Below are 12,031 nucleotides of genomic sequence, written 5' to 3'. Positions count from 1 at the left end.
GAATCCTGCAGCACCCAACACAAATGTGGCAGGTACAGGATACATTTACCGTAAAACAATCGGGAGAAGTTGGCCAGCATGAATGAAATCTATGAAAATAGTGTAGTCGTTTGTTTAAATGTCAGTAACATTAAATGAAATTGTCATTGCTCTTGTGTCTGTTACACAGGGAAACAATGTGAACTATCAAAGAAACGGGGTGTGATCCAAAAAATTTTACCCACTTTTTGTTTCCCCCTGCCTAAAGCTGTGTGTAGGCGCTCCATTAGAAAATCTCCACATTTGAAACTACTTTTTACATTAAGGCAATACACTCTAACCTCTTGCTCTTTCTATACCCCTTCATGCTTTTTTCCTCTTCTGTCTCTTCCCCTTCTCCCCAACTCTTTTCCCTATCACCCCTCCCCTTTATTTCTAAAATTCCACGCATTGCTTTTGACACCATCAACTAATGATCTTCTTCTTTTCCCCTCTCTTTGCTTCCTCTGGTCAACCCATCTCTCTCTCTCTCTCTCTCTCTCTCTCTCTCTCTCTCTCTCTCTCTCTCTCTCTCTCTCTCTCACTCTCCATCAGGTCCACCAAGGATTCGACCTATGAAGAACATCACTGCAGTGGCAGGAAGAAACTCTTTCATTAACTGCCGTGTGATTGGGTACCCTTATTACTCAATCAACTGGTACAAGGAGGGGCTTCTGCTACCTGACAATCATCGCCAGGTGAATTTTATTTTCAGAATTTCTGCTCAAAGACAATAGAAATATATCGGAAATTATTTTCCATACAGCACTGTATAACATTAATATACAGTATGTAGATTCATAAAGCCTATCCTATACACATACTGTACATCCTGTATATAGAGTGTCTTTTTTTTGTTTTTACAGTTGTATGTACAAAAACTTAATAGATACTTGTATAAAAAAACATTAGAACTTAGAATTAGTCATTTTTTGTTATCCTGTGTCCTAAAATACCTTTGAACCAATTTGGGAATGATTATAGGAAAACCTGATAACTCCCAAGCAGAAACAAATGAAGGTACAAAGCAAATGAGCGACTTCCTTCTGCATCAGTGTTGGCCATGTTTCGATCTTAGCATCATCTCATTTAAATTCACAGCTTTGTATACGTGTGAATAAGAAGGCCATGCATGTATCATCTCTGAGTGTAACACTGCTGATGTCTGTTCAGGTGGTGTATGAGAACGGGACTCTGAAGCTCAGCGATGTTCAGAAGGGGATGGATGAGGGAGCCTATGTCTGCAGCGTGCTAATCCAACCACAGCTGTTCATCACACAGACTGTCTATGTCACTGTCAAAGGTCAGTCACACGGTTGATCGTTTTGAAAGTGATATGTTTGTCGAAGAGTTCCAGTTTTTTACTTCACACAGATATCTCTAAAAAACATACATACATACATACATACATACATACATACATACATACATATATACATATATATATATATATATAATTTACTGTATTATGTATACTATGTGTGCTTTTGGGGGGTTTGCCCAATGAGTCTAGGTTTGTGTTTGTGGGCTATAATGTTGAAGACGCAGTGGAAAACAATTATGAATGTAAAAGAGGGTGATAGTAAGGGGGACGGAGAGTGAGTTAGACTGGTTTGGAGCAAGGGGTGGGAGTGAAACAGAGGGAGAGGAAAGAAGAAAGCTGTATGCATTGCCTCTAATAACCCATGATTAAGGGGCGGAGTGGCCTACTGCGCTCTCTCAACCACTCAGCAATTACATCGAGCAGAAGTGCTATTGTGATTTGTGTGTGTACATGCCATACGCATATGTGTGTGAATGACAAGGTGTGTGTGTATGCTGTATATATTCTGCATGTCACCTTGTATGTTATTTTGCCCGGCTTTCCATGTCGATAGCATGACATGTTTGTTTTAGGAAGTTGTTAAGTGAGGGCTGTGTGTTTCGACTGGACATTAGCAGATGTGTAAAATTGGCTGCTGCTCGGGCGTCTTCATAGTGTTTTTCTGCACATCAGAGATGCTCACAAGTCTCTGAGCTAGAGTCCAGGTCTCAAGTCTCTGAGCTAGAGTCCAGGTCTCAAGTCTCTGAGCTAGAGTCCACGTTGAGTCTCAAGTCTCTGAGCTAGAGTCCAGGTCTCAAGTCTCTGAGCTAGAGTCCACATTGAGTCTCAAGTCTTTGAGCTAGAGTCCAGGTCCCAAGTCTCTGAGCTAGAGTCCAAGTTAAGTCTCAAGTCTCTGAGCTAGAGTCCAAGTTAAGTCTCAAGTCTCTGAGCTAGAGTCCAGGTCTCAAGTCTCTGAGCTAGAGTCAAAGTTAAGTCTCAAGTCTCTGAGCTAGAGTCCAAGTTAAGTCTCAAGTCTTTGAGCTAGAGTCCAGGTCCCAAGTCTCTGAGCTAGAGTCCAAGTTAAGTCTCAAGTCTCTGAGCTAGAGTCCAAGTTAAGTCTCAAGTCTTTGAGCTAGAGTCCAGGTCCCAAGTCTCTGAGCTAGAGTCAAAGTTAAGTCTCAAGTCTCTGAGCTAGAGTCCAAGTTAAGTCTCAAGTCTTTGAGCTAGAGTCCAGGTCCCAAGTCTCTGAGCTAGAGTCAAAGTTAAGTGTCAAGTCTCTGAGCTAGAGTCCAAGTTAAGTCTCAAGTCTCTCGTGGTTATAATGAGTGTTGTATAACTTGATGCGTTCCATCCAGGCTGATTAGAACACTGCATAGCTATATATAAGGAATTCAGAGCATTGCAGTCAGCGGGACGTAAATGATTACGTAAATCTACTACCACGTTTGGCAAACATCGTTTATCTTTTCAGAACATCTAGTGAACGACAGTCAGGGTTAACCTCCTGTAGGTCTTAGCTAAAGCAAGAAGCAAGCTAACGTTAGATTGCCAATGCTGAGCTAAACATGTTAGCTAATCTATTAGGATGCGTTTTCAGGTGCCTGATAAAATTAGATGTGGTAGAGAAGAGCCAAATCTTTTATCTTGATACCACATATTTTGCATTCAACGTTACTTTTGTTTGGGCCTTGTTGTATGAAGTTTTTAAAGCCAACGCTTCTGATGAAGGCACAGCAGTAGCTGCCGGTGCAGTCGGCGTGCGCAGCAGATACGTTACGTATTACGTGTTGCGTAGGTAGGTTATAGTTTACGCGGGGAGGGGAATAACACTTAGCTTCATCAGATGTATCCTAAAAGTAAAGATTGTTCACGAGTCCCTCATCTCGAGTCCGAGTCGAGTCTGAAGTCTTTTGAGGTGTTTGCGTGTGGGTGTAGGTATGGGCTTGTATGAATGTGTGCTCATCATGTCTCTAATTTAATTAGATGAATTATAACGAGGCCCAGATTAAATCCCCCAGATGTCTCAGCCCTCCCCCATCCGACCCCCACCCACCACTACCACCCTCTCCTATTCCAACACTCCACCACCACACCACCGCCATCACCTCCACCGCTCTCCATAGCAACACTGTTCTTCCCCCTGCGGATGGGGCTCTAATTAGAGCAGCTATTATGGGCTGGCTTTAGCAGGGCAGGGTGGGGTGGAGTGGAGGGATTGGTAGGGGGCACAGGCGGCTGCAGAGTGGGTAGTGGGCTAGTAGGCCATGCAGACAGACAGACAGACAGACAGAGACCACTAGGTTACCAATTAGCCTGTTAGGTTGACAAAATACAGATTCTGAACCATGCCCTCTAAAAAAATCTCACTCCCCCTCCTCTGTATCTTTCACCCTCCACCTCTTCTCCCTTTACATCACTCACTCTTCTACCTCATGTCCTTTCGATGCCCCCAAATCTTCAAATCTGTGTGTCTGCCCACATTCTCCCTGTGTCTTCACATCTGACTTTCTCTCTTTTCTCTATCCTTCACTTATTCATATCTGCCTCAAATCTCTGTCTTCAACTCTTTCTCACCCCGCTCATTTAAACAACCCTCTAACTGTTTTCATTCATCTTTTTTTCTTGATTTCTATTCCCTCTTTGCCTTATTCTGTCTTCTCTCTGTCTACCCTTTATTTCACCCTGTTGCCTGTCCTTGCCTTTTTCTCTCCTGTGCTCTCCTTTTCAACATGTATTTCCTCGACTTGATCTGCCTGTTGTCTTTCACTTATCTTCTTTTATCTCATTTTACTATTTTCCCCTCAATTACCTTGTCACTACTACATTTCTATTTACTCACCCTTTTTCTCTACACATCTTATACCCTATCACTCTCCTTCCTTCACCTCTTTTGCTCACTCTTTCATCCTCCCCTTTTGTCCCTTTCTCAGTTCCTCCACTGATCCAGCCATTTGACTTTCCACCGACTTCCATTGGTAAACTGATGTACATCGCCTGCGTGGTGTCGTCTGGAGACATGCCCATACGCATCACATGGCGCAAGGACGGGCAGGAGATCGTGCCCTCCTCGGGCATCACCATCGACACAAAGGAGTTCATGAGCTCCCTCCAGATATCCAAGGTGTCCCTCAGACACAATGGCAACTACACCTGCATTGCCAGCAATGATGCTGCCACTGTCAGCACAGAGAGGCAGCTCACAGTAACAGGTAAGAAAAGGAGTGAGAGAAGATAGAAAATAAGAAAAGCATATTTTGAAAGGCTTTAAGTGGAAAGGAAGGGGTTATTTTAAAATAACACGGAAGTGATTTAGTATTGCACTTAAATAAAGCAACTTTCATTAGACCATCTTTGCCTCATAAAAACCCACATCTTTAAAATGTCATGACCTTCAGGTTGTAGCACAAACTTTTCTGTGAACAAAAGTGACAACTGGCTGTGAAGTACTTCCTGTGACTACTGTGGTACTTTGACATGTCAAATCACCAAGTAAATTTACTCACGCACTGTACCTTGGAACAATTTTGAGGTACTTAACTGGAGTATTTCAATTATATGGTACTTTATTCTTCTACTCCACCACCTTTTAAAAACATTGACTAGGTTCTCCAGTCAGTGCCCTTGATCAAGGCACTGGCTCAGATCTGGAGTTGGTCCCCGGGTGCTGTGATTGGCTGCCCACTGCTCCCTTGAGGGATGGGTTAAATGCAGAGAATGAATTTTGCTACATGTATGTGTATGTGACAATAAAGTACCTTTACCTTTACTCCACTACATTTATTTATATATATATATATATATATATATATATATATATTTTGACAGCTGTAGTTACTTTACGGATTAAGATTTTACATAAAAAAGTAGGTTAATGTAATATAATGCCATGTTTACCAGTAGTTAATCAGTAGATCCCAACCTTTTTGGCCTGTCACCATTTATAAAAACAAAAGGCCTGTCTTTTTGGGACCCCTTGTCACATTTGAGATGAGTTGGTAGCAGTTACACTAAAGAAACATTTCACCTCTGAACAACTTTTCAGATGGTTTTATTTAAATAATTGGTATAATTGGAGGTATAATTATCCAATATATATAGCATATAGATAATAACATATTTTTATTTATAGTATAAAATCATAACAAGAGTTAGCTCAAGTGTTTTAAAGACCACATTCTATAATGTACAAATACAAGCATTTGGTGGTAATAATAGTCACAATAAAGATAATGGAACTATGACTAGAAATAGTAGTTGTAGTAGTTCATGGCGTAGCAGCGCACTGCAGGGCGTTACAGGTCCAGTTATACAGGACACAAGTACTTTTGCTCTTGATGTAGGACTTTTACTTGTAATTGAGTATTTTTACATTGTTGTACTGGTACTTTTAATTAAGTAAATGATCTGAATACTTCTTCCACCACTGAAAACCAGTGGAATGTCCCTTGGATCCTACATTTATTCCATTTCATTGTAATGAACACGGCAGATGAAAAGTTTTAATTTAGTTTTACAGCAGTATTGATAATGTTCTGACTGAAATGCTGTTTAATGGCCCTGCAGGAAACTTAAAATTAAATACGGTTCCAGTGTGGGAAAGAACCCCAAATTTAAGTTTTTGTCTTTTTATTCACTTTTCCTCTACTTTCTCCAGTGCCTCCTCGGTTTGTGGTTCAGCCCAACAATCAGGATGGGATCTATGGGAAGGCTGGGATCCTAAACTGTTCAGTAGATGGATACCCTCCTCCTAAGGTCATGTGGAAGCATGCCAAAGGTGCACTAGGTACATGAACCATGTTTCATTCTTTATCTACGGCCCATTATCATATCCATAGGTTCATACCGCCCATAGTACAATTGATTAAAATGTAGGGATCCTCAGTTACTGTACAATTTATCATTATCTTCTCTGTCTCTTTCTGTTCAGCGGGTATTGGGAATCCGCAGCAGTACCACCCTGTGCCTCTGACGGGTCGTATTCAGATCATGAGTAACGGCTCTCTGCTCATCAGACATGTCCTGGAGGAGGATCGTGGCTTTTACCTCTGTCAGGCCTCCAATGGTGTGGGCTCAGACATCAGCAAGAGCATGGTCCTCACCGTTAAGAGTGAGTATACAAACTCACACGGGCTAATGTAGCAGAGTATGACTTTTTCATGGCATAGATAACTGTGGTGAGGCCATCTGGGATGCTCCAGTGCTCTAGCTTTATCGGTCTACGCCACATGCTCACTAACTGTGTCAAACCAATGAGCCAGCTCGCACTACTCTCCCTGTGCTCTTTGGACTCTAACATACACACATACAGGCACACTGATAAATTGGTTGAGCAAAGGTGACCATGGATTTAAGAGCAAAACAATAAAGAACAGTGTGAGAGAGAGAGGTGTGTGTGCGTGTGCGTGTGCGTGTGCGTGTGCGTGTGCGTGTGCGTGTGCGTGTGTGTGTGTGTGTGTGTGTGTGTGTGTGTGTGTGTGTGTGTGTGTGTTTGTGCGCGCGCGGGTGGGTGTGACAGGCATTGAGAAAGCGAGCAGCTGAGCGATTGATCTTTTGACTCTTGGGATCTGTCTATACACAATCAAAAACACTTTGAGCTTAATCATTATCTGCAATCAATTTCTCTCATCCTGCCCTCGCTGTCAGTAACTATGTAAAGCAATGTAAACATGCATGCAAATGCACACATGCAGACTGTCAACATCAAGTCGAGCATAATAAGAGGGCAATGTTATAGCATGCAGTATTATGACCTTACAAAACAGATATACCCACACAAAAGATGTAAACACTTAATATCTGACTTCTTTGGACACTAGGTGCACATAAATACAACCACTAGTTTCGTCGTGTTCTGCTCTTACAGGATTGCCTCTCTCTCGCTCTCTCCCTCTCTCTCCCTCCCTCTTCTTCTGGTGTTAGTGTTATTGATTGAACCGTTCCTCTCCTCTGCCTCCCTCAATTCTGTCTGTTTCGCTCAGCGGCGAAGGAAGAAAAGAGGAAAAGAGGGAGGGTGAGATGAATAAGTGATGAAAACAAAACAGCAGAACCTTCCTTAGATCGGTATTGTGTGCGAATGAGTGTGTCGGCCAGAGAAGATTGTGAGTGATTTTGTGTATAGAGTGTACAAGAAAGGTAGAGTGTATCATCTTTGCCTCTTCATTCACCTAAACCCCAATGTTAACTATTGGAGAATGAGAGAGGAGGTTTATTGACTTTACTTCATTGACCGTAGCTCTTCATTACTCTAATGCATTGGAACTCAGCTACTTTCAACTCCACCTTTTTAACTGCCAGCTACCCTTCTCCTCTCTGCTCTTTCACTTCTTTCTCCCTTTTCCCTTAAACCCTGCTTATTATCCACTTACACCTTCTTTTCCTTCCCCCTCTCCCACTTTTATCTGCATCTGTCATCTAATATCCCCCTCATCAATCTGTTTACTGTCACCATTTCCTCCCATTTGTCTTTACCTTCTCTTCATCTCACACATTTCCCTTCTCTTTCCAGTCCCAGCGATGATCACCAGTCACCCCAACACAACCATGGCTAAGAAGGGTCACTTGAAGGAGCTGAACTGCACAGCCAGGGGAGAATGGCCCATCATCATCCGTTGGGAGAGAGGGGACACTGTCATTGACCCTGACCGCAACCCCCGCTACTCCATTACCACCAGTCCCAATGAGAAGACAGATGAGGTGTTGTCTACACTCAAGGTAAGAAGCTCTTCTATATGGCAGAGCATCTAATTGATGAAAACAGAAGGCAATGTATTTATGACTCTTAGTCCTTTGACAAATAGATAGCACTCACTTTTCTCTTTTGTCTGTCTGAGCTCTGTTTTTATGAGTCAAGACAGTGCAAAGCCCATTATTGTGTGCTGTATTTCTGTTGTGTGAAATAAAGGTGAGATTGGACAGAGTCCATTATTATATCTGTCAGTGTGTTAGAGATCGTTGATGGTTGGTCATAACAGTCATAACCCCTCTAATTGTTTAACAGCAGTGTTCTCCCCACCACTACATATCATCAGTTTGGTATTGGAGTCCAAAATCCAGTCTCATCTCCTGAGAAGAAACTAATGTTCATCTCTGGTGATGATGAACATTACTACTGCTATACAGCAGTCTAACATATGACGCCAAAAAAGAATGATGTCTCTTTCTAAATTAAACCCACATTTATGGACTTCCCGAAAGTCACCATTTCATGATTCTAGTCCACCACACCATGATGTTCATGGATTGGTCACAGGTTTACATCCACTGCATTTAAAAACGAGAGGCTTCCAATACACGTTTGCCAGAATCATAAGAAAAATAGAGATAATGCACACAGCTGTTGCAGCCTGATGATGCAGTGTTTTTTGGATGACGATACTTAGCGAGGGCCAAAGTGTAACAAGTGGTACTGACAGAGCTCAGGGATACACAGTAGAGGAGCTAAATTAACTGTGTGACCAGTGAGTTCTGAGGATGTCGACGTCTCCCAGCTGGTTTGATGCGCACGAGAGTGCAGAAGCTTTGTGTGTGAGTTTTGCACAAGATTTAAGGTAACTAATGTGGATTTTGTGTTCGTAATTGTGGTTTGATAATGTGCCGAACTCCAATCAGAGACTTCAGCTGCAGGACCACGTCCCTATTCCCTCAAAATGACTGTGAAGGTAGTTATCATCTGAAAGGGAAGGCATCTATAGAGTGTATGTAAGCAATTGTGGATTTTGGTGTGCATTTAAATGTATCTACTGGTTAAAGAATGTATACTGTATAAAGTACAGGCAAAATATACTTGAATGAGGTTTGTGCGATTTTGCAGAGGTCTATGAAGATACACCTTCACCAGCTTATAGTGACAAAAATAGCACAGAAGATTTGTTGTTTGACATTTTTCAAGCAGCTAGGTGGTAAATGGTACAAAATCTTGATTCCAAAAATACAGTGTACCACTGGATTGGTGACACTTCACCTTTTGCACCTCTCCTCCCAATGTAAGTAAGTAAAGTTTTATTTAGTATAGCACCTTTCACAGGGCAAGGTCTGTGCTTCACAAGAGAAAAATTGTTCAAAATAAGACACTTTAATACCAAACATGTAAGGTAGAAGAAAAACGCTCACTGGGCCACTACATCACAAAGCTGTGTTTTACACACAAAGATGTTTGTCTCTTGGACATTCCTCTTTCTACCTTTCTCCCTACAGCTAAAACCAGCAGAGCGTGAGGATTCAGTCTTCTTCTCCTGTCATGCCATCAACTCTTATGGAGAAGGACGTGGCCTTATCCAGCTCACTGTGCAAGGTAACCATTCCTGTGCCAATGCATGTACCATCTTATTTTTATATTGACAGAAGCTACAAGAACCTGCTCTTTTCTCATTCCAACTAAAGGTTTCTCTCTTTTGGTGCTACCTTCTCCTGTTTTATATTGCCTTCCTCTCTTTCTCCCCTCCCTCTCTTTTAAATCCTTAGAGCCCCCAGATCCTCCAGAGTTGGAGGTGCGAGAAGTGAAAGATCGCAGTATGAATCTCCGGTGGACACAGAGATTTGATGGAAACAGCGTCATTACCTCCTATGATATTGAGTATAAGAACAAGACGGGTAAGTGAAGAAGTGTATTCTTCATTTCACAGAAAATGAAGATAGTAAAGTGAATCTGACATTGGAATAGTTAGCTAAGCTGTTGGTGCTACTTTTCTTTCTTATTCCCTACAGAATATATTGAAATTGACTGTCAATGTCAAAATCCTAAATACATACTTTAAAAATAAGACAAGACTTAATATTGCTGAAGAGTGAGAAAATACAAATTGTATTTGTAAAAAGTATTTTTTGAAGTCAGAAAATTATGGCAAACTATATAACTTAAAATTCTCTTCTTTTTTTGTCAGACACCTGGGAGCTGAAGCATGCCACTCGAAACATCTCCCCCACCAACAATCAGGCCAACATAGTTGACCTTCACCCTGCCTCCGTCTACAGCATCCGCATGTACTCATACAATGCAATAGGCAAGAGCGAGGCCAGTAAGGAACTCACCATCAGTACAGAGGAAGCACGTAAGTATCTTGATAGCACTGCACTAATGTGAATGGGATCAAATATTTCACTTTTGCTTGTTGTATTAGCTCTTATTCACTGCATCTGTGTTGACCCTGACATCGGTCCTTGAATAAGATTTTTTTATTGAAATTCCACCTCAAAATTTGAAAGTTGTAGATAAGAATATTTTAGTTCTGTGAGAGACATAAAAGGCGCTGAATGTTTGTTCGACAGTAGCAAAATGCCTCTACCTCACCCCTCTGACTCTCTCTGCAGAGCCTGACGGTCCTCCCATGGAGGTGATTCTGCAGCCGGTGACCTCTCAGAGTATCAGGGTCACCTGGAAGGTAAAGTATAAAAATTGTCTGCCTTCTGAACAGCTATGTACTTTCTCAAAGACGAACATTGCCTTATCTGACTTAATCACATTTTTGCTGCTTGCAAAATAACTTAATAATTGTTGGCCATTATTCCTTTTCAGTGCATTTAGTTCGTGGAGGTGGCTAAACAATCATGCACTATATGAATAAATGATATCACTACTGTATTCCTGTTTTCCATTCCCCAGGCTCCCAGGAAGGAGCTGCAGAACGGGGTGATCCGGGGTTACCAGATCGGTTACAGAGAGAATGGCCCGGGCAGTAACGGCCAGTACAGCATTGTGGAGATGAAGGCCACTGGAGACAGTGAGGTCTACACCCTGGACAACCTGAAGAAGTTTGCCCAGTATGGTGTGGTTGTCCAGGCCTTCAATAGAGCCGGCACAGGGCCCTCTAGCTCAGAGATCAATGCTACAACACTGGAAGATGGTGAGGATCACAACAAAGAGCACACATACAGTACAACATATCTCAGCATGTATGAAAAGGTGTTTATTACTGTTGTAATAAGTGTAAATGTGGGCTAGTGACCAGTAGCAATAAGGTAAAGAAGTTAACCAGAATAGTAAACTGGCAGACCTATGAAATATCACCCTCTGTCTGCTTTGGCTTTGATTCACAGTTACTGCATTTTTTCTGTATCTGTTGTTTTTTTATGCTGTCTCACAGTCTCATAGATGTCAAATCATGCCATGCTTTGTAACCTAAAATTACTACATTCCCTCTCGTTTCTTAAAAAGAATGAATGTTGGCTGCTGCAACTCAAGTGCTTTTCATGACACCAAGGACACACATATTGTCTCATAGACACATTCAGCACCGCTGCAGATAGGATTTAGTGATCCCTGTACAGTGAGACACGGAGATACTGAAATGTTGAATGAGTGAATAAATGAGCAAATGACTGAATGAACTATAAAAGCACTTAGGAAGACGAAACATCTTCCTAGGCTGCACAATCCTTGACAATGTCCAGATATTTTGCATCTGGCTGTGAGTATACATGAAAATAGACATAAAGAGAGACAATACATGAGATGCATGTGCCAGATTTCATCCAGGTAAGTGCAGTAGTATCAAATTACCACTCTTGGAATTTTAAGAAATCTTTGGAGATTACACACCTCCACCCAGATTTTTCCAAAACAAATGGGGCCAGAACCAACTGCTTGGTGGAAGTATTGAAAGGAGTCCATATCCATATTTTGCATTGCTAGAAAAAAACAAAACATAGGTGATCACAAATCCAATAGTTCCTCAACATTATGAATGGGCAACAATGTATGTGAAGTTGAAAGTA

At 41.7% G+C, this 12,031-nt stretch overlaps 1 protein-coding gene across 2 annotated transcripts in view; it reads left to right on the top strand.

The window, feature by feature from the left end:
* The window catches only part of dscaml1 (Down syndrome cell adhesion molecule like 1), a 104,389-nt gene that overhangs the window by 68,684 nt on the left and 23,674 nt on the right, over nucleotides 1-12,031 (top strand). Inside the window, exons 7-17 of one of the 2 annotated variants that reach the window (XM_028573259.1) lie at nucleotides 574-716; nucleotides 1,192-1,321; nucleotides 4,252-4,530; nucleotides 5,976-6,104; nucleotides 6,249-6,428; nucleotides 7,827-8,032; nucleotides 9,515-9,611; nucleotides 9,782-9,910; nucleotides 10,201-10,368; nucleotides 10,628-10,698; nucleotides 10,920-11,160. In XM_028573259.1, the coding sequence (XP_028429060.1) occupies nucleotides 574-716; nucleotides 1,192-1,321; nucleotides 4,252-4,530; nucleotides 5,976-6,104; nucleotides 6,249-6,428; nucleotides 7,827-8,032; nucleotides 9,515-9,611; nucleotides 9,782-9,910; nucleotides 10,201-10,368; nucleotides 10,628-10,698; nucleotides 10,920-11,160 (1,773 nt within the window). Of the gene's footprint in view, nucleotides 1-573; nucleotides 717-1,191; nucleotides 1,322-4,251; nucleotides 4,531-5,975; nucleotides 6,105-6,248; nucleotides 6,429-7,826; nucleotides 8,033-9,514; nucleotides 9,612-9,781; nucleotides 9,911-10,200; nucleotides 10,369-10,627; nucleotides 10,699-10,919; nucleotides 11,161-12,031 lie in introns of those variants that run through there. The other variant, XM_028573260.1, reaches the window with a different exon arrangement.

Source organism: Perca flavescens, chromosome 3 (assembly GCF_004354835.1).
Source record: "Perca flavescens isolate YP-PL-M2 chromosome 3, PFLA_1.0, whole genome shotgun sequence".
NCBI lineage: Eukaryota > Metazoa > Chordata > Actinopteri > Perciformes > Percidae > Perca > Perca flavescens.
Note: the sequence above shows the minus strand (reverse complement) of the source record. Positions and strands in the feature narration are given on the sequence as shown.